Raw genomic sequence first — 21,652 nt, forward strand, 5'->3', positions numbered from 1 at the left:
GAAGTCGAGAAACAGTTAGGGAGAGAAATTAAGGCCCTTCGACTAGATCGAGGTGGCGAGTATCTCTCTGACGAATTCAGGAACTACTTAAAGGTCAACAGGATAGTATCACAATTAGCTCCTCTTGCTACACCTCAACTCAACGGTGTTTCAAAGAGGAGGAATAGGACCTTGTTGGACATGGTCAGTCACTTCTCATACACTCATAATTACCCACATCCTTTTGGGGATACGCATTAGAGACTGCTATCTACGTGCTAAATAGGGTTCCAACCAAATCGGTTCTGAAAACTCCATATAAACTATGGACTGGAAGGAAGCCAAGTGTAAGACACTTGAAGATTTGGGGTTGTCCTACATACGTTAAAAGAAAAAGTGCAGACAAGTTGGAATCCAAAACGAGTCGTTGCCTATTTATAGGCTACCCAAAAGATTCGGTGGGTTATCTATTCTGACCCAAGTGAGCAAAAAGTGTTTTGTAGTCGAAATGCCCAATTCTTAGAAACCGAATACATCCCGGACACCCATCGTCAGAAAATAGTTCTTGATGAGGAGAGCCCAGGAGCAGTGGGAGATGTCCCACACATCCCAGGTAGTGACCAACCTAGAAGATCCACTCGGGTATCCAGGCCACCAGTCAGATATGGTTATAATCAGGATAGTTACCTAGTGGAAGCCTTGACTAGTGAGGAGGATCCCGTGACTTACGCGGAAGCTATGTTAGACATAGATTCCCAGAAGTGGGTGGAGGCCATGAGAGCTGAAATGGACTCGATGGAGACCAATGGAGTCTGAACTCTAGTAGATCCACCCTCCGGGGTAAAAGCAATTGGTTGCAAATGGATCTACAAGAGGAAGAAGGGCCCCGATGGCAAGATTGAGACCTACAAAGCTCGATTGGTGGCAAAAGGATACACTTAGAAAAAAGGCATCGATTATGAGAAAACTTTTTCGCCCGTGGCCATTAGGATCCTGCTAGCTGTAACAGCGTACCATGACTACGAGATTTGGCAGATGGATGTCAAAACCGCGTTCCTAAATGGAGATCTTAGTGAAGATATCTACATGCAACAGCCGCAATGCTTCATTGCTGCTGGTCAGGAACACGTGGTATGTAAAGTTAATAGATCTATATATGGACTTAAGCAGGCTTCTAGGAGTTGGAACATCCGTTTTGATTCTGCCGTCAAAACATTTGACTTTGAACAGAATCCAGATGAGCCTTGTGTTTACAAGAAGTCCAGTGGGGATAAGATCACCTTTTTGGTATTGTACGTGGACGATATCCTACTCATTGGGAATGATGTAGGAATGTTGACTTCGGTCAAGGTATGGCTATCACAACAGTTCTCCATGAAAGATCTTAGAGAAGCTTCATACATACTGGGTCTTCGACTCTATAGAGATAGATTGAAGTGGATAATTGGATTATCCCAGGCTGCTTACATTGACAAAATTGTCAAAAGATACAGCATGGAGAACTCCAAGAAAGGAAACGTTCCTTTCAGGCACGGAGTCACTCTCTCCAAGAAGATGTCTCCCAAGACTTCTGAGGAGATTGAGGGCATGAGAGACGTTCCCTATGCCTCAGTCGTAGGGAGCATCATGTATGCCATGCTGTGCACTCGCCCGGACATTGCTCAGGCGGTGAGTTTGGTAAGCAGATTCCAAACCAACCCATGGCAGGAGCATTGGACTGCTGTGAAGAACATACTTAAATACCTTCGTAGGACAAAAGAGTTTTGTCTGGTATTCGATGGTAGTTCACTACAAGTTCTAGGGTATACCGATGTCGATTTCCAGTCGAATCCAAATGATAGAAAGTCTATATCTGGGTATGTTTTCACAATAGGATCGTGTGTTGTTTGCTGGAAAAGCAGCGCTGGAAAAGCAGCAAACAGGGGTCCACTACAGATTCCACAACCGAGGCCGAGTACATTGCCGCAAGTGAAGCTGCCAAAGAAGCCGTGTGGATGAAAAAATTCATACACGAATTGGGAGTGATTCCGTCCAGCACATCACCCATCCTGTTGTTGTGTGACAACAATGGAGCGATCGCCCAGGATAAAGAGCCTCGGGCCCACTCGAAGTCAAAGCACATCGAGAGGAAGTACCACATACTACGGGAGATCGTTGGTAGAGGAGACGTCCTAATTTAGAAGGTAGCATCAGCGGATAATGTGGTAGACCCATTGACTAAGCAAGTGACATAGAAGGTGTTTGAGAAACACGTGGAAAGTATGGGACTTCCGGCTTGTACAAGATTGGACCTAAGTGCAAGTGGGAGCTGTTAGACAATTTCGTATGCCCTTAGCTTCAATCCGATTTGATGTACTTTTGACATTTAGTGTAAATAAATAAAGTGCATGTTTGATTCATGTTGTTTGATATAATTCTGTGTAAGACCTTAAAACTGGACACTTATAGAGACTCGTGTTAGTTTTAAATGTTCACAACCATTCGATAAGTCTGAGGAGATTTATCATGCCAAGGCTGATACTAGTGTGCCATCAAGTGTTGGGATGGCCTGTCTCGGCCACCAGGGTAAGACCCAAGGCACATGCAGTATAGGATTATTTGAATCCTTGAACCGAACCAGATTTCCAGTATTGCCCTGGACCTTGGAGACAGATGGGCAAAACTGGAAAGTTACACCTGACCCCTAGACTCGATTATGACACTTCACTATGTGTCAGATCGGGCTGTCTTTGATATGCCAATCAGTGAGATCCTTAGCGGGGGTCAAAACCTGGGCATGTTGGGGCAGTCTGAGAATTCATCTGAGTGGGTGATCATAGTGACAGGATCAGCCCCTTTGTCGGACAAAGGTAATGATTAGGAATGCACTCTCTCTAATGGAAACCAAACTGCCGGTAGTTGATTTCAATCGTTGGAATTTTGTTTTGCAAAATTTATACATGATATATATATGTACGGTTTCAAAATGTTTGCAAATGGTTTTAATTCCTGGGATCCATGTGAGTAGAGAGTGTGGCACTGTTCCTTGTCCTCTCTTGTCGGGCAGTGCTTGATCATTAAGGGCTGAGAGGTTAAGTGTAAGACCATTTAGGATAGTACCTAATGGGCTAATCTTGCACCTGCCCACAGTCCCTGGGTTTTTATAAGATGGCTTGGCCCAAGGCCACTTAATGTAAGTGTTGGGCCCATAGGGTCCATGTGATGGGAAGGGTTCACTGAGCTTTTCCAGAGAATTCGGCTAGGCCTCGTAATAAAGGCTAGGCCGAACCCATGTAGCCGGTGTGTAGATCAGTCTTGCAGAAAAGACTGTAAAAGATTTGGTGCTCAGAGTTTCTAGAGGGTTCTTGAGAAGGATCTAGTGTGTAGGACGCACTCTACTGGTTTCATTCCACCTACAGCTGTGTCATATTCAGTAGGAGTGGATCTTGGTGTCCTCTTTGGGCGTGAACACCAACTTTGGGAGATACTGCTTCTCCGGATCAGGTATAATCCTCCCTTTTTCCTTTTGGTTAAGATCTGGTTCTATTATGGTTCAAGTAAGATCCTTGAATATTGTATTCTAAATTTAGGGAATATAATTCCCAGTTGGAAGAAGGTAGGAAAATTTTTGAAATTCGCCCACCCATTCTGCAACCTTTTTAGCGTCCATTAGATGGATCCTACCATTCTTTCATATTCCACCAAGCGAAGTTGTTTGTGCTTCTTGATTACGTACTTTTGGATGCCTATTCAAGATTTTTCAACTGATTGGTAATGTGCATAGCCTTCTCATTTTCTATTTTAATTGGAAACTGATTAATTTTATCGATTTATAAACAAAGAACTAGTGTTTTCAACATGTTCTTAACCCTGCCTGTTGGTCTATTTAACCTCTTACCCAGCCATGATTCTAGTTCGGGTTAACCATAAACAAACCCTTACTTAAAAAAATCATTGACTTGGTCAACAACCCACTAACTAGGTTGTTGAACCATTTACCCACTTGACTCAGTCAGTGGGTCACAGGTAAAAAATTACATTATATGTTTTTTTATTTTTAAGTAAATTTATTTAATAACACCTATATCTATGTATGCGGGGGCATCCATAAAATTATGTTTATGAATGTACCCAGCCCATCCACACAAAAAAGGGAAAAGGTGCAAAAACTTCCATGGTCAATCTTTTTTTTTTTTTTTTTTTTTGGGGGGGGGGGGGGGGAGTAACTTTTTGCAATCCAAAGCTCTAAAAGCACCTAGGTCCTATTTGCTGATTACTGAACCCAAAGGAAACTTATCCTTGGCTGTCACACCAGTTCCTTTACCTCTCTTATTAACTGTCTGTACTAACAGGCAAATTGCTTTATATTTCTGTCCAAATTAGTGGAGACCAGTATTAAGCCTTCCAACATGAGGCCTTTCAAGAAATCAGATGGAATCATTTCAATGAAGGTATGGAGAATTCCAGTTCAAAATAGTTTTGAGGTAATTGTGTGGCTTGTTTCTTTGCATAGAATTTTGACTCTCAAGCATTTGAAGAGTCAGAGTTTCTAGTTAGCTAGCTTTTTTGTGATGTGCAAGCACCACAAGGGAGATGATATGTAACTTATTCATCTCTTCTAGTGTGGTCCCTTCACTGGACTTATTTCATTTGGTTATTTGTTATTTAGAAAGTAGGGCAGTCAGTAAACAGCATATCCAAAAAATGAGTGTGGCATAAAGCACATGCTTGGATGAGTGATAAAACTAGAAAGGGAGGTTAGAAATGAAGCCACATGAAGGTACCTAGAAGTAGTTCCAGTAGGTGATAAAATAAGAGATAGTTAAGATGGTTTGGTATTGTGTATAGAAGACCATCTACAGAACTGGTTAAGAAAGTGATCTGTTACAAGTTAAGGGGTTAAAAGAGCTAGAAGCGGACCAAAATGGACTTGGGTGGAAGTATTAAGAAACAATTTGAGCACCCAAAATTTAACTATTGATATGTCTCTGAACAGAATGAAATGGTGAAACAGGATTCATGTAACCAACTGTATACTGTTCGGACAAGGCTTAGATGATGATGATGATGATGATGATGATGATTCATTATTTAGGAAAAGCAACTAAGCAAGATGCATCCCTCATCACCACATGAAATTTTTCCAAGGTGGCCATCCTTGGCATGTAGGAAAAATAAAACTGAGATTTTCTCAAATACCAGTTCATTTGTAGTCTGTTGGGGAATTTGTAGGGAAAGGAGCAGGGTCATTACTAAGGGAAGTATAAGAATGAGAGATGTATTTTTGCAATATCTGCTCTCTTTGTTGTACTGGATACTTTCTCATCCAAATTGAGGATGTGACAAGAGCATTTTTGGGAGTCAATTCTGGAAAATCTTGGACTTATTATATATGCTCTATAGACTTGTGGATTTAGTACATTTTGTTTGAAAGATAAACCTGTCTTTTATAGCTGAGTGTTTCATCATACACTATACTTTTAAATTCTCCTTTCCCTTGTTAACAAAATATTTATTTTACTATAAAAAAAAAAAAAAAAAAAAACTTCTAGAAAATGAGGCAGTACTCATTGTAGGCCATTTCCAATATATGCAGTAATATTTGCAATATATCCTTGAAATGTCTAATTTCCTAGGGAAAATATTGCCAATGATATTGAAAATTTGAACCTTATACATCACTAATATAAAATGGTGGTTTAGCCAGAATAAATGCCCAATAAACCATGTATGCCTAAATTAAACAAATATGACAAAAATTGTTTCAAAATCACCAAAATTCAAAAATTATTTCCAACTTACTTGTGCAGATGAATGGCTCATATTGTCCAATAACTCTTCCAAAAGTTTATCATGGAATTGAATCTCCTCCATTAGCATTTTAGGTGGGGAGATCTCAATCAAAACAGCTGAAAGGAAAGCATAGCGCTTAGCAACTACATTGGTAGCCACCATTTGGGGTAAAGGTGTAACCAAACATTCCATGATCCTTTGCCTCAGAAGAGGAATTCTTGTTCCATATTTTCCTTTTCCTGTAACCGCATAACGTATGCATGCTGCCCACTCTGGTGTTGATTCCACAGATGGTGCCAGAATGATCTTCTGAAGTTGGACCATTAGCCAGTTCTCCCATGCTTCCACAAGACCATCAATATCAGAATGCAATACCCCAGCCAATGCTTCAGCAGCAACACACTGCTTTGACCTCTCTTTAGCATTTGCAAACTCCCCTAATGTGTTCTCAAGTGCCAATAAAACTGGCATCCCACATTCTTGAATCAAGCGTTTAAAAATCCGTGCAAAGTTTGAGTAAAAAGTATCATTTCCCAACAAAGAAATCCAACTAGGAGTCCGTGGCCATGAAGCTGAGAAGTCAAAATAGAAACGAGTGATTGACTTATCTGCAAGGCTCTGGAAAGAAGATGCATGACTTCCTCGTGAAGAATTGCTATCAGTGTCAGTGATTATATGGACATGAGAAAGACTGTTCAGTGTATCACTGAAAAATCCCTCTTCCTGAAAAATTTGGCTTAGTGCCCCTTCAAGGGAAGATTTGGTATTCCCTTCTAACTGCCTCGACAAATGTTGCTGCTCTGGAGAAGAAATTTTGTACGGTGACTCTTTCAACAGAGTATTTAGAGCTGAGATTGCGAGTATCCTTGTCTGAGGAAGTTGACTTTTCAAATTCTTTAAGAAATGACCTGAAAAGACATAGTTTCATGTCACAATGTGGAGAAAATAGAAGCAAGAAACAGTTGTAGTCAGCTGCAAGAATGATAAGATGATGCTGATGAGTATGTCGCTCCAACTGGATATCACTGAATGATGTACACTGACCAGCAGTTTCACTGAGGATTTTTGAAGATGAATTTGGGTCACCCCTAAAAGCCATAGTTAATAATAGCAATACTCGGTTAGCCATAAGATTATACCTGGAAAAGAAAAAGAAACTTGTGAAGTAAGAAATAAATGTGCATGTATAAAATAATAATGGTGATTGTTAGTGCATAGATAGAATAACACGTGCATTGAAAGGAGACTTCAGCTTTCATGACCATTGCTTGATACGTTTCCAACCAACTAGACAAATAATCAAAATTGTCACAGAAATGTGTTTGATGCTGGTATACAAACAGTATACAGATTTATCAGGCACGTAAAATAAAATATAAGCATTACCGCCAATGCAAGCCAGTTGTATCAAAGCTCATAGCAATAATCTGAGAAACCAAATCTGCAAATTTTGGTTCATCTGAATTGTCTGGTATCCTGAAAACATTCCTGGAAACTCCGGAGAAGTGTATGTTGTATTTGACAAAAAGCTGTTGACAAATAGATAATATTAAACAACATAAATGTGACAAATATCCTCTCAATCTTTCTACAAGAGATATTACCTCATTGATAGCTTTCTGAGCTTTCAGTGATTCATGATGGGAGCTTAAGAGAAAAATTAACAAATGAAAACAAATAAGTTTTTGGATATGTGTAACTTATATCAACATCAAGAAAGATGCCAAAATGAACCCATTACAAGCAAGGCCAGTGGCATGAAAAAAAAACTCACCTTGCAAGGATGCCTAGGAGAAATGAGGAGAAGGATTTTGGATCCTGAAAATATTAGAAAGAAAACAGGCAATCAACATTTTATCCCTTTATTTGTCGTTGAGAAATCACTTTATTGCAGAGAATTACCATTGTTAAATGCTTAAGAACAGTTTGTGTAGCAAGGACTGCACAAGAACCTAGCACCACATGTTCTGGTGTATTTGGATCTCGTAAATTGTCAGTAAGGGTGATAACACACTTCGAAATCATAGATGGCCAACGCTTGAGAATCTTCAAGAGAGACTTTCCAGCGAGTCTGTTGACCAATTCAACATCATTATCTATAATAAACCATGAATGACACGAGAACATGAAAACAACTGAAAAGGATGCACGTGCATCTTAATTACTAAAATAGAAATATAATGAGTTTTTTCTAATCACAGGCCTTATACAATGAGTTTATTTGGAATGAAACTGAGAGACAAAGATTTCTAATGAGTTTGGCAAAAGCCATTTCCTTGCAAAATGAAAGTGCATCTTTATAGGAGGAAAATCTTGTCTAAACATTGGTATTGAATAACATTTTATCAACTGGTCACCATATCCACCTGATGAGAGCCCTTAAGTACCTTATTAACCTCCTGATATCCCTTACTATGTTCTTGTGCCTCCATGGCACTGGATTGTTGTCTTAACTCTTAAACATTCTATAGTAATGTGTAAGTTATCTTAGGCCAAAAACATTTGGAGACAGATGAGCCTGCCTAAAGCAGAGGCATGCCTTTGGCTTGCATTCTTAGACAAAATGTTGACAGTTGATCACCTGATGGATAAAGACAACTCTATTCCTAACATACGAAGTATGTCAAGCCCAGTTTGGGTTGATTGAGTACCCCTTCTGGCAACAATGAGGTAACTTAGCTGTCTAGGAATTCTTCTGTAAAGGCTTTGGACATTTGGTGGCTTTATCCCTAGAGGGTATCTCCTATGGAAGCTTGTACTTTGTACGGTTTGTTGACGATTCTGGAAAGAGAGAACAGGAGAAGTCTTTTTATTTGCTCAGATTTCATTTCTGTCCTTGCAGATCAGTCTCTCATTTTGAAGGAATTTCACAGGCTTAATAGACTGCATTTTCCTACTAAATGGATTAGTATTTTGGTTGTACAGAGCAGCATAATTTTTTTTTGATAGATAATGATAATGAAAATTTTATTAAATAAAGAACTAAGTATTCATCATACAATTCCCCACAAAGAGTCGCGAGGTGCAGCCTCCAAACTACATCATAAAGCTTACAATTGAGCCCAAAAGAGCTGATTCCTATGTACTCCTTGTTTAGCTAGAAGGTCTGCCAGCCCATTTGCCGATCTTCTTTCCCATTGAACTGTAACTTAAATATTTGAAGTCAGCCACTTAAATCTTCTCAAAGCCCCCCTGTACGGCCAGGCTGCCGTTTCTGGTTCTTTTTTCCATCCAATAACCAATTTGGAATCACCTTCAATCATTAAATGCTCCACTGGCAACTCTCTTGCATATTCTGCTCCTTGTAACACAACTTGGAGTTTTGCATTTACAGAGTCTCCCCACCCTATAGGACCAGAAAATATAGCTACAATCTGACCCTCATCATTTCTGAAGACTCCCCCTATTCCAGATGGACCCGGGTTGCCCAAACTACTGCCATCAAAACTTAGTTTAATGAAGCCTGCATCAGGAGGCTTCCAATCCACCACTGCCTTGCTTCTGATTGCAGAACTTTTAGCTAGTTGTTCCCAATTTCTCCTTATGTCATCGAAAGTGTAGGTGGAAAACAGATCCAAGGATTTTACCCAACTTATGGCCCTGCATAAGATACTTTCTAACACACATGTTTGATTCCTCTCCTTGTCATTAAAGATCCTAGCATTTCGTACCTCCCACACAGTCCACACCAAAGCCGCTCTAACACACCTCCACAAAACTCTTCTTCTTCTCTTTGGCCACCTGAAAGTTGTAGGATCAAAAAAGATTGCAAATCTGCACCGGTTTTGTCCACCTGCACCCAAAAAGATCAAAAAGCCTTTCCCAAAGGCCTACAACAAAAGGGCAAGTGATTAGTATATGGTAGCAACTTTCCTCGTTAGCTTTGCATAGGGTGCACCAGTTAGGAGAGACACAAAGACTAGGCCTTCTTTTTTGCAAAACATCCAAAGTGTTGATTTTCCCGAGGGAGACTTCCCAACAAAGGGCTCCAACTTTAGGAGGGACAAGTTTGGACCAAACTTCCTTGTTATGAAAAGGTTGAGGCAATGGAGAGGAGCACAAGAAAGCAAAGGAGGCACAAGAAAAGGAACCTGAAGGTAATGGCTTCCAAATATGGGAGCAGCATAATCATAAGCTTATATGTCAGAGATTCATGTTCCCTTATTCTTTTTTGTATCTATTTTGATTATATTTTAATATATTTCACTTGTTGGGATTGTTTATCAAAAAATAAAATTAATTTTCATAGAAACAATAAATGTGTAATTTATTCATTATTTTTCAGCTTGTTTATTCTTTGTAGAAACAATAGAAGATGGAGCAGCATGTTTACTTTTCAGCTTCCAATTTTATGGAACTCAAGAACTTGGGACATTTTTGAATCTGACAATAGAGCATAGACACATAATTTATACATGAATCACAATATAGACCCCAAATAAGGAGTGTTTCGCACTTTGACTATTTTCAGGTGGTAGGCATGCTTAAAACCGACCCCCTGATGCAATTTTGAAAAAAAAAAAACAAAAAAGAAACTTAAAATAAGAAAGTTATAAAGTAGTGAAACACTCGATATGCCTGTTCATGTGTATTGGGTGTATCGATACTTTAAACCATGCTTACTACTATATTTTCTCGCACCAAATACAAGCAAAGAGGTGATGAGAGCTCACCAAAACAAGAAGAAAGGAAAACAAAATCCAATGCATCAAACCCTCCATTCCAAATCCAAAGACAAAACTCAGGAAGAATCAATATCCAGTCCAAGATTCTTCTCCCAATAGTCAAGCACAGCTCCTCTTTGGATCTTGCCTTATCCACGAAGATTCTTCTATTCCTCTCCTTCCTGGTCTCCGGAAAAAAAAAAAAAAAAAAAAAAACACAAATGGAATGTGGGATTACACTATTTTTCCTTTTTTTTCATTTATAAATCATACAGGACCATGCAATTTTATCTTTGATACTCCCAGTTAAAACTGAACAGCAAGAAAAAATCTCCATAGGACTTCTAGGAACCCACCTGACTGAACCAAATAAGCTGAAGAAACTCCAAATACATTTTGAGAAGTTGCAGAGCACCAAGAGATGAAGCACTTCTACATAAGTAGCACCTCTTAACAAGCTGCATTCCTCTGCTTTTCAAGTGATCTTGTGCTAGTATACTATCCAATGCAACCAGCCAAACAAGCATTTCCAACCTTAGTGCAACCAAGCTCCCCCTTTTCAGATTAGTTTTTTCCACTTGATTCCTAGTCAAACAGTTGTTATAGGATATAACCGTAAAATATCCATTTCTGCACTCCCTCCACCACCTTAAATCTCCTCTAGGCTCTATCAACCTCCAAACTTCAAAGCTTGAAGTTTAACTTACAACCTCAAATGTTCCACCATTTCCCAATCAAATAGAGGTCTTCTAATGTTGGAATCACACAACTCTTGATTAAATTTGAAACATTGAGCAATTGATATTATCTTCTCACTTAGATTGTAAAGCTTTGGGCAAATATCACACAACCTACCAATCCCCATCCAATCATCTTTCCAAAACCAATCCACTTTTGATTAGAAAATAAAAAGAGAAAAACACAGGTGTACTGCTATCCTCAACCCCTTAACAAAGAAAACACTTTGATATTTGCTGCATCTACCTCCCCAATGGGCTATATAAAGAATTTTCAAAATAGAATAGGTATTGCATGCTAAATAACAGTGTTATTTGAAAATTTTCCTTTGAACTATCATAGTAGACTAACCACTATTGATAATTTTAGCAGAACCATAGAGAAACAAATACTGATCATTTTAATAAAAATATAGAGGAACTGTTACTCACATACGAACAGTTTCATATCTATGCAAAGAAAGGTTCAGAAGGTCATCCAATAAAAGAGCCACTTGATCTGAGGGAGATATATTCTTGCTAGTACGAAACAGATGGTAAGATGATTGTGATGATCTCCATGTATTATGCATGTATGCCTTGTCAATAAGTGCCCATCTGGGCCTGGAAAAGAACAAAAGAAAGCATTCAGAAAACTAAAATAAGTTCTTCAATATGAAAATAAGGACATATACTGATAGGAGGATTCTTCACCTTCTTTTCCCTTGAGAATGAGATGATACAATGAAATTTATTGGAGGCTCTATTATGGCAGCAGATTCCAGTTTCCAGGCTTGTCTGTGATTTGACCACTCATCATATTCCAAGCTCCCTGTATGACAGGTAACAAAAGGTATTGCATGAGAATATGAGCAACTGTGAGTAGCCTGTACTGTACAAAAACGTACTCTATTTAAATGTAGTATCCATACCATAGTTTCCTAAAGCATCCATTATACGAATAATGAGAATCAAAAGGATGCTATCATCTGATCTTTCCTCCAATAAGTATCTGCTCAATGTCCATATATGAGGCTTAGAAAATCAAATTTGGTATAGAAAGGTGGGAAGTTACATGAAAATAAATCCTGGAACTAGAATTACTTGCAAGCCATATGTATTATCTCAGCAGCTTTTTCCCGCAGTTCAGAGCTGCCAACAGTTGAACCTGATGCCCCAGCTATTAGGAAAGAATGGTTGCTAGAATCTTCAACCCTTCCATTGGTAAATGGTGGACGGAAATCAGGCAAACAAGAGAGGACACCTTGCAGTGAAGAATCAATACGTAAAAGTGTAACTTTCAGGTGCTCCTTCTCATTCCCTGCAAGACAAATTATAACCTATTTTCAGGAACTGCAACTTCACATGTGCTTATGGAGAACAAAGTGAAATTGACAGAAGCATGAAAATTCATATGAATTCACAAATTAGAATTGAAAAGAGGAAAGAAAGAAGATGGCATAACCGTGGCAGTCACCATGTCTCTACAGGTCTCCCATACCACCTAAATACATTAAAATGAATTTTGAAGGATGCAGTTTGGGTAATCCAGGATTGGCAGTAGGGGGTGTCATCAGAAACCATGAAAGGGAAATTTAAACAGTTTATTCAGGACCTACAGGTGAAGTTAAGTTGATCAAAGCAGAACTCATGGCATTAGTGCAGGGGTTGAAATTAGGGAAGACATTGAACTATAACAATGTTTTGATGCAAGGCAACTCTCACACAATCAGAGGGTGAACAATTAGTAGGGCTGCAAATGGATCGAATATCAATCTGATTCAAATTTGAATTCAATCCATGCATCTCTGACATGTGTGCGGGCAGGGTGTTCACCATGTTTTCAGGACCTTTAGGATTGTGAGACTCATTAAAGGCTTAACTGATGGCATTGCTGCAAGGATTAAGACTTGCAAAGCAATCAAATTTCCAACATTTGGAAGTAGGAGACTTAAAAATGGTTGTTTCTTGAGTGACATGGATCCATAGGCATGCTTTTAGGGAGAAGCCTGTGGTAGATTGGAGGCACCCTGAAAATGGTTTTATCAAGCTGAATTTTGATGGTTGTAGCCTAGGAAATCCAGGACCTCTGGTACTGCGGGAGTGTTCAGGATAGAGAGCTTGTAAAGCCAGTTCTTGTAATTACAGGATAGAGAGCTTGTAAAGCCAGTTCTTGTAATAGAGAGCTTTCCTCAAAGAGCTTAAAAGCTTAAATGCTTTGTTAATGGTTCCTTGATACCATCTTCATTTTGTATTTAGTTTATCAAACGATATATGCCTTTAAATAGAAAGGATTGGAAAAACAGGATTCATGTAGCCGACCCCATATAGTTAGGAATTTGGGATAAGGCATGGGTGATGACGATGATGATAATTTAAAATTTTTGGATATTTTAAATTTCAATTTCATGAAATACTCCAGCTGTGATACCCAATAAAACCAAAACAGTTTTAAATGAGGTAGCACTGCATTATATAGTTTGGACATAATTACATATTTCCATGAAATTAAAATAGAATATATTAGACTGCAGCACAATGAAGCTTTAGATAGAATATAAGGTTTACCTGGATCAGAGTGAAATTTGGTCTGGCATATTCTTAGAAGATCATCTAAAGCCGATTGAAAATGTAGATTCAAGAGTTCATTTGCAAATAATATTTCATCATCACTGGGGATGTGCCATTTGGGGCTCAATGACTGATCTTCATTTTGATAACCTTTTGCACTGATCCATTCCTCTAATACAGCAGCATCAGGATGGTGTGAGATGCACCTAAAAATCAGAAGATATTTAGTAAATTGGCAGGTGAAACAAAAGTGAGCAATGTTGAGTCAAAAAGACGTGATAATGAAAAGAGAACATACTTATACTGGCCAATAGGATAATAGAGGACCAAGCTTCCAAGGAGGGATCGAAGAACATGATCACCAGCTCCATTGACCTATCATATGGCAAACCTGTCAGGTTTTCTACAGGTAGGAATATAGCAAAAATTTACAATAATTCATAAATATTTCCGTTGCGCCAAAGATCAGCAACATGTTCCTTTTTCCCTTAGAGTCCTCCATCTTGAAGGAATCCAAGGGAATTAGTTCACATGATTCCAGACCCAGTTTCTTTGAAATTTATCTTGTACCCCTCTTTGATGTACTCTGTTTTGTCAATGACTGCTCATAGTTACTCATTGACCAGATATACTCCTACTCTATATATGGACCTTTTGCCCCCTTTCCTCATTTCGTTAAAACAACAACTTTGCTCACCCAAAAAATTACTTGGAAACTTTTTTCCTTTTTCAGCAAGTGGCCATTTAAAGTAAAATAATTGTTTGCAAAGAATTTCACCATGCCATTATCCAACATAAAACCTTCCAAGATGGTGTTTCAAAGGCAGAAACAATTGCTTCTTTCATAGTTATTCACTGACCAGATATACATATGAACCTTCTGTCCCCTTTCCTCATTCTGTTAAAACAGCAATTTTACTTGCCTAAAAAATATCACTCTATAAATCATTTCTTTTATAAGAAAGTGGCCATTTATAAGAAAGAAAATAGTTTGCAGAGAACTTCACTATATCACTAGCCAACACAAAACCTTCCAAGATGGTGCTTCAAAGGCAGAAACAATCGCTTCTTTCAATTGGTCCTTGTAGCGAAGAAGCACAGCACCTCCATAACTAATGGCAACTGATAACAATTTCAATTGATAATCAACTGCTGTTTCCAAAGCTGGAGAAAGTGTTGGTTTTGCCTGCAATACAGTTTGGAATTCATGAAATGAATCCAGGTAATACAGAGAAGTGAATTAGTACTATGAACAAGAGAAACCTTGGTTGAAACTGAGGCACCAGAAATTCCTCTTCCACCAAAACCCGTAGCAGGTGTTCCATTTAAGGAGGATATGATGGACATCAGGATCGGTTCAATGATGTGAATGGATGCCTCTTCTGGACTAGAATGAACACATGCACAACAAAGGAGTCCAACCTCTGAAATAGCTCCAGGAAGAATATTTGTGGTGACAAACTTAGAAATTTTCTTCAAGGCCTGCAAGAATATGATAAAAAGAGAAACCTAAGAGATTGAATCTGTGGAGGGAGGAATAAAATTAAATTTCCAAACAATTGCAACAAAATATACAAATAAAAACTCAAAACCTGGTTATATAAAGGTTTTGACAGTTTTCCTAGTAAGATCTCCAGCATGCAAAAGTAAAAAGGACCATCTTCAACCAAGAAAGTTCCTGATGATGCTGATGTGTGGGCACCTTCATTCCTGCAGTACCAAAAACGGAAAAACATAAACGCATGTGCATAGAAGGACAACCAATGCAAGCATAGATCAACTAAATAATAAATCTATAAAGAAGCTTACAGAGTAAGCAAAAAGAAACAGCTAGAATGTCATTGCTTACAAAACAGTGCTAGGTTCCAAGTGTAGAAGTAAAGAAAATAGGCGACATAAGAACTCATCAAGCCATTCAGAAAAGCTGATGGTTGGCATAAACGATGATCCATCTTTATCATCTAGTGATGCTATCTGCAATGAAAATGCAGAAACAGAAGATGAAAAAGAAGCTTTATAACATTTACGACCTTCTGCAGTCATACCAATCATGAAAGTTGCTGCTTACATTGGAAAATACAGAGCCAATCAATTGCATTGTTGCCAAGGTCTTAGGGGGATCGTTAGCATCCATACCAAGCAATGTATTGGATAAAGAAATCATCAGAAGATCAACAAATCCATCAGTATTTCCAAGATCATCTGCTTTAGATGAAGATGATGAAAATGATGCAAGAAATAGGGCTCTCCCAGCATATGCTACTGATGTAACAGCAGTTTTCAATTGGTGGGTGGCTGTCATCTGAATAGAACAAAAATGGAAGAAATCAATGTGAGAAGACATAAATCAATAGAACTCTTACTTTTGTTCTATTGGCCTGCCAATTAAGGATAGTTTCCAAAGGGAAGAGTTTGTTTTGGCTAAGAGAGTAAATCCCAAATTCCTATAAAACCAAAGAACATTATCAAACAAAATCTAAACCAATTTGAGCAATAAGAAAAGAAGGCAGTGCTACTTACTGTCTCCAAGGCCATGTGGAACCGAGATGCAATAAATGGAAGCACCAAAGAAGGTTCCACATATGATAAAATGGATGTTGCAGCAGCAACTGTCTCAGAAAGAGATTCATTTTTGCTATACTGGCCACGTTCAATTAATTTTAGCACTACTTTCACAAAAGAGGCTCTTTCTGGTCTTCCCAAGTACAGTTCAGCCCGTCTATTGTCATCCTTGCTCCTGTATCAATTTCATTAGGATAAGAACAAAATTGGACAAAAGAACGCATATGATGTGGAATAGATCACATTTAATCATCCAGGTGATAAACTTACTGTTGCTCATGCATGAGGCGTTTCTGGAAAGTGATCACTAGATATCGCAAGAAACGCTCTAGTGAGTAAGTCCAGCGACCTCCATTAGATGGATGATAATATCTGCAGCAATGAAAAACCAGCACAGAAAAGGTAATTCATGAATAGCTCTAATGCATTAAGTCCAATAAAATAAGCTATTAAATGTCAGGAAACAAACTGTTCCAAGAGGTTGACCAATTTCTCAAAGTACTGTTGAGCCGAACTCCCGGGCTTTAAAAGGTACACCTGTAGAGTTGCCAAAGAAATGATATTGAATATAAATACTAAAAACAACCAATGTACTTAAGCCTCTTATAGAGAGTATACTAGTTACAAGACTTGGCATGCCCAATAACACTGAAAACAGATATATACAAAATAGCCATAAAAGAGAATATAGAAAAAGCTTTCTTACAATTGATTTGGCAATAGCTTTAGATGGGGTAATGGCTTTGTTGGAAAACAAGAACCTTGTATTTCTAGGAACATCCACTGAGAAAGGATATGATCCATTACCATTTGCCACAGGAACCTATAACATTAGAACCAAGTAGTGCATTATTATACAAGTTATATCCATATATATAGATGCATACTGGAGAGGTAAATTATTGCATAATGGTTTTTGAACTTCCAACAGAGATAAAAGCGAGATTCCTCTTATGATAAGTCAAAAATTGTTATGCCTCAAAGTATCCTATCAAGATGCTAGATAACTTAATTACCAGTTCAGAAAATAAAAAATAAACCAGGCACAAGCTAGAAAGTGAAACAATAGACCACGACCAATGTACGACTAATTGTTTCCTATTTAAAATATTCCTCTTATTCAATCTGTAATAGTATGTTGTACAAATAAAACTCTAGATCCACAACCATCATTCAAACAAGATTAATGAACTACAGTGATCTGGAACAGAAGGTACTTCTAGGACAGGAAAATTTTAGAAATCATTGGATCAATCAAAAACTTCAGATGCACCAGTTGAAAAACAGTCCTAGAAGTATGGGACTGTGCTAGAAAACCAGAAAAACTAACAAAAGAAGATTAGAGAAGATTAGAGAAGAAGAGAGAGAGAGAGAGCTGCGGCAAGGAGAGTTAGAGGATGAGGAGTTCGAACTTAACCTCCCTCTAACACTCTAATACTCTTTTATTAAGTTAATCTTTTAGTAATTACAAGAGAGGTCCTTAGTTGGACAAGAAATTACAAAAAATGAACATAGAAGAGTATGGGCCCAGAATAAGGTCCATTACAGAGAAGAACATAAAGATAATATACAATAACAGCCTATGGGCCATTCGGCCCATCTTCTCTACACTCCCCCACAAGCTGAGCATAGATGTTAATCATGGCCAGCTTGCCAGTGTCATGCTGAAGCCTTGCCTTGTGAAGTCCTTTGGTGAGAAAATCGGCCAATTGTCCTTCAGAGGTAATGAATGGAAGACACACTTCACCTGAATGGACTCTTTCTCGAATAAAGTGTCTATCAACCTCAATATGTTTAGTTCTATCATGTTGTACGGGGTTGTGGGCAATGTTGATGGCAATCTGATTATCACAGTACAACATCATTGGCTTGTCATAATCAATCCCAAGTTCTTCCACCAATGACCTTAGCCACAACAGTTCAGAGACTCCATGTGCCATGGCCCTGTATTCTGCTTCTGCTGAGGATCGGGCCACACCTGATTGTTTCTTGCTCCTCCAAGAGACAACATTACCAGCTACCAGACTGCAATACCCTGAAGTGGATCTTTTGTCATCAATATTTCCAGCCCAGTCAGCATCAGTATAGGCTTCGAGTTTCAGATGTCCATGCTTGGTAAATAGAATCCCTTTTCCCAGAGAGCCTTTCAAATAACACAGAACTCGTTCTGCAGCTGCCATATGAGTATCTCTAGGTGCATGCATGTACTGGCTAATACAGCTAACAGCATATGCAATATCTGGCCGAGTCATGCACAGGTACAGAAGCTTCCCAAGAAGTCTCTGAAAAACCCCATTGCCTTCCAACAATGTCCCATCTGAAGCAAACAGTTTGTGACTCATATCAATAGGAGTAGCAGCTGGTCTAGCACCCATCTTCCCAGTTTCAGAGAGCAAGTCAAGGACATACTTCCTTTGGGAGATAAGAATCCCATTCTTGGATCCAGCAACTTCTATGCCAAGGAAGTATCTCAATTCCCCCAGATCCTTAATCTCAAATTTTGTACGAAGGAAAGACTTAAGAGCACGAATTCCTGAGGCATCATTACCAGTCACAATAATGTCATCAACATACACAATGAGATAGACTGCTAGGGAATCACCTCTCTTCACAAAGAAAGTATGGTCTGACTGTGTCTGAGTGTAGCCAAATTTAACAAGTGATGTTCTAAATTTCTCAAACCATGCTCTAGGAGACTGTTTGAGGCCATAAAGAGATTTCTTCAATTTGCATACCTTTCCTTGCATCTCATTTCCATACATTCCTAGAGGGAGAGACATATAGACTTCCTCATGTAAGTCACCATTCAGAAATGCATTCTTTACAACCAACTAATAAAGGGGCCAATCAAAGTGAGCTGCTAGAGATAAGAGAGCTTTCACAGATGTCATCTTCGCAACTGGAGCAAAGGTCTCCAAGTAATCAATCCCAAACGTCTGTGTGTACCCTTTGGCAACCAGTCTGGCCTTATACCACTGAATAGTCCCATCAGCCCGGTATTTAATGATAAAGACCCACTTGCAACCAATCAGATCCTTCCCTTCAGGCAAATCCACCACTTCCCAAGTATCATTTTTGTGTAGGACATCCATCTCAGATTGCATGGCATCTCTCCATTCTGGAATCTCAAGAGCTTCTGACACAGATCTAGGAATAGGGTTAGAAGCAACTGAAGAGAGAGAGGCAAAGTATGAAGGAGAAAGTAGGTCATAAGAAAGGTGTTTGGAAATGCAGTGTACAGTGCACTTCCGTTTTCCTTTCCTAACAGCAATAGGAACATCAAGATTCGGGAAAGATGGTTTCAAAGAGGTTAAAATAGCACCTATTGTCTCATCTGCAATTGGAAGTTATGAGACTCATCTGCAGCAAGAGAAACAACTTGCTCATTCCTAGACCTTTGCCTATAATACACCTTGGGATTGTGGGTAGGACAAGGAGGTAAAGAGATAGAAGTACTAGGACAAGAAAAATGAAGTGACTGGTCCCCCCCTGATTCATTTTGTGAGGACACGGGCCCATCAAGAGACTCAACTGGGACAGGGAGAGGAAGACCAAACACTTGTGACAAATTCTCCCCCTGTTGACAATGTCCTTCCTGAGAGGACCCATAAAAAGGAGAAAGTTCATCAAATGTAACATCCATGGAGACATATCGAGTGCCAGTCTTTGGATCAAAACAATAGTACTCCTTTTGTGTGGGGGAATAACCAAGAAATATGCATTTGTGGGCTTTTGGTTCAAACTTATGTCTTTGGACACTTTGAATGTGAACATAACAGGTGCAGCCAAACACAAGGAGAGGAATAGGGAAGAGATCATTGTCTGGATGAAGAATACTGAAGGGGGATTTAAACCCTAGAACCCTGGATGGCATACGGTTTATGAGATAGGTAGCAGTGAGAACAGCATCACTCCAAAATCTTGTGGGAACATGTGAGACAAATAAAAAGCTCCTTGCAACTTCAACAATATGCCTATTTTTTCTTTCAGCAACTCCATTCTATTCAGGGGTTCTAACACAAGAACTTTGATGAACAACTCCCATGTCAGAGAGATGCAAGGATAAACTCTTCTCAAAATACTCTTTTGCATTGTCAGATCTGAAAATCTTGATTCTGGTATCAAACTGAGTTAAAACAAATTCATGAAATTGCCTCACAAGTCTTGAAACTTCTTCACGATATTTCATTAAGTATATCCAAGTGAATCTAGAAAAGTCATCAATAAACAGAATGAAATATCTGTAACCTCCCATAGAAGATAAGTGGTAAGGCCCCCACACATTAGAATGCACAATAATAAAAGGAGAAGAGGACCTTTTATTGCCCAAAGGGTAACTGTTTCTACAATGCTTTGACAACTGACAAGACTCACAATTAAGACTGGACACACTGACTCCCTTAAACAGTTCAGGAAATAGATGACTTAAAGCAGAAAAAGACAAATAACCCAAACAACAATGACTCAACATGATTCGACTGACAGACTCTAACAAGGTAGATCCAAAGGCAGCATTCTTAGGATGACCAATGCATTGTCCAGGAGTGTCAAGCAGGTATATTCCATTCGCTTCATGGCCACTCCCAATCACCTTCCGAGACTCCAGGTCCTGAAAAACACAATGAGAAGGAAAAAATGTTACACAACAATTCAATGATTTGGTTAAGCTACTTACAGATAACAAATTAGTATTCAATCTAGGTACATGAAGGATGGACGATAGGAGTAAGGAGTCCGTAGTCTTGACAGTTCCCTTGCTAGAAATAGGGGCAAGAGAGCCATCAGCTAAGGTGATTTTGTCACGGCCAGGAAGCAAATTATATGAAACAAACAAAGTGGAAAGATTGGTCATGTGATCAGAAGCACCTGAGTCTATGATCCAAGGGATCTTAGGATTACCTGAGGTGGTTGCATGGTTAGCAAAAGCCCTTATACCTGAGTGAGCAAATGCAGTGGTGACTGAATTTTCTGAAGGGTTGGATGATGAGGTCACTCCTTCAAGATGGCTGATCATCTTTCCAAACTTTTCATACTCGGCCTTCATGGCTGCCAATTGTGCACAGGCAGACTCAATTTCAGCATCTGTACTCGTGGCTGCATTTGCACTCCCTGTCTTCCTACATCATTTTTCTTCTGGAATCGAGCAGGAACAAGTCCGGGATATAAATTCCAGCACTTGTCCTTGGTGTGCTTTGGCTTCTTACAATACTCACAGACAACCTCTTTCTTTCCAGTTCCACTGGGTGCCCCTATAACTCCTTTGGGTTTAACCCCCATATTTGCAAATGCATTAGTGCCAATTCCTTGTACCTGTACCCGACTTCTGCTTTCTTCACTACTGACTAAAGCATATGCTTGTGATAGTGAGACACTTTCCTTGGACAAAAT

General features: G+C 39.0%; 1 protein-coding gene across 3 annotated transcripts in view; it reads right to left on the minus strand.

Annotated features, from left to right (window-relative positions):
• Positions 1 to 21,652, minus strand: part of PA200 (proteasome activating protein 200) — a 102,688-nt gene that overhangs the window by 37,144 nt on the left and 43,892 nt on the right. For all 3 annotated transcript variants that reach the window (XM_088963576.1, XM_088963577.1, XM_088963579.1), the window contains 21 exons: positions 16,971 to 17,087; positions 16,734 to 16,801; positions 16,535 to 16,636; positions 16,223 to 16,439; positions 15,771 to 16,004; positions 15,552 to 15,676; positions 15,295 to 15,412; positions 14,966 to 15,184; positions 14,733 to 14,888; positions 14,001 to 14,077; positions 13,700 to 13,908; positions 12,236 to 12,452; positions 12,064 to 12,143; positions 11,846 to 11,963; positions 11,585 to 11,755; positions 7,654 to 7,822; positions 7,526 to 7,569; positions 7,356 to 7,398; positions 7,138 to 7,280; positions 6,796 to 6,890; positions 5,761 to 6,659 (listed from right to left, as the gene is read on the minus strand). In XM_088963576.1, the coding sequence (XP_088819702.1) occupies positions 5,761 to 6,659; positions 6,796 to 6,890; positions 7,138 to 7,280; positions 7,356 to 7,398; positions 7,526 to 7,569; positions 7,654 to 7,822; positions 11,585 to 11,755; positions 11,846 to 11,963; positions 12,064 to 12,143; positions 12,236 to 12,452; positions 13,700 to 13,908; positions 14,001 to 14,077; positions 14,733 to 14,888; positions 14,966 to 15,184; positions 15,295 to 15,412; positions 15,552 to 15,676; positions 15,771 to 16,004; positions 16,223 to 16,439; positions 16,535 to 16,636; positions 16,734 to 16,801; positions 16,971 to 17,087 (3,621 nt within the window). The remainder of the gene's footprint in view (positions 1 to 5,760; positions 6,660 to 6,795; positions 6,891 to 7,137; positions 7,281 to 7,355; positions 7,399 to 7,525; positions 7,570 to 7,653; positions 7,823 to 11,584; positions 11,756 to 11,845; positions 11,964 to 12,063; positions 12,144 to 12,235; positions 12,453 to 13,699; positions 13,909 to 14,000; positions 14,078 to 14,732; positions 14,889 to 14,965; positions 15,185 to 15,294; positions 15,413 to 15,551; positions 15,677 to 15,770; positions 16,005 to 16,222; positions 16,440 to 16,534; positions 16,637 to 16,733; positions 16,802 to 16,970; positions 17,088 to 21,652) is intronic.

This window comes from Nelumbo lutea, chromosome 1 (assembly GCF_056320005.1).
Source record: "Nelumbo lutea isolate HS-2025 chromosome 1, American lotus-T2T, whole genome shotgun sequence".
NCBI lineage: Eukaryota > Viridiplantae > Streptophyta > Magnoliopsida > Proteales > Nelumbonaceae > Nelumbo > Nelumbo lutea.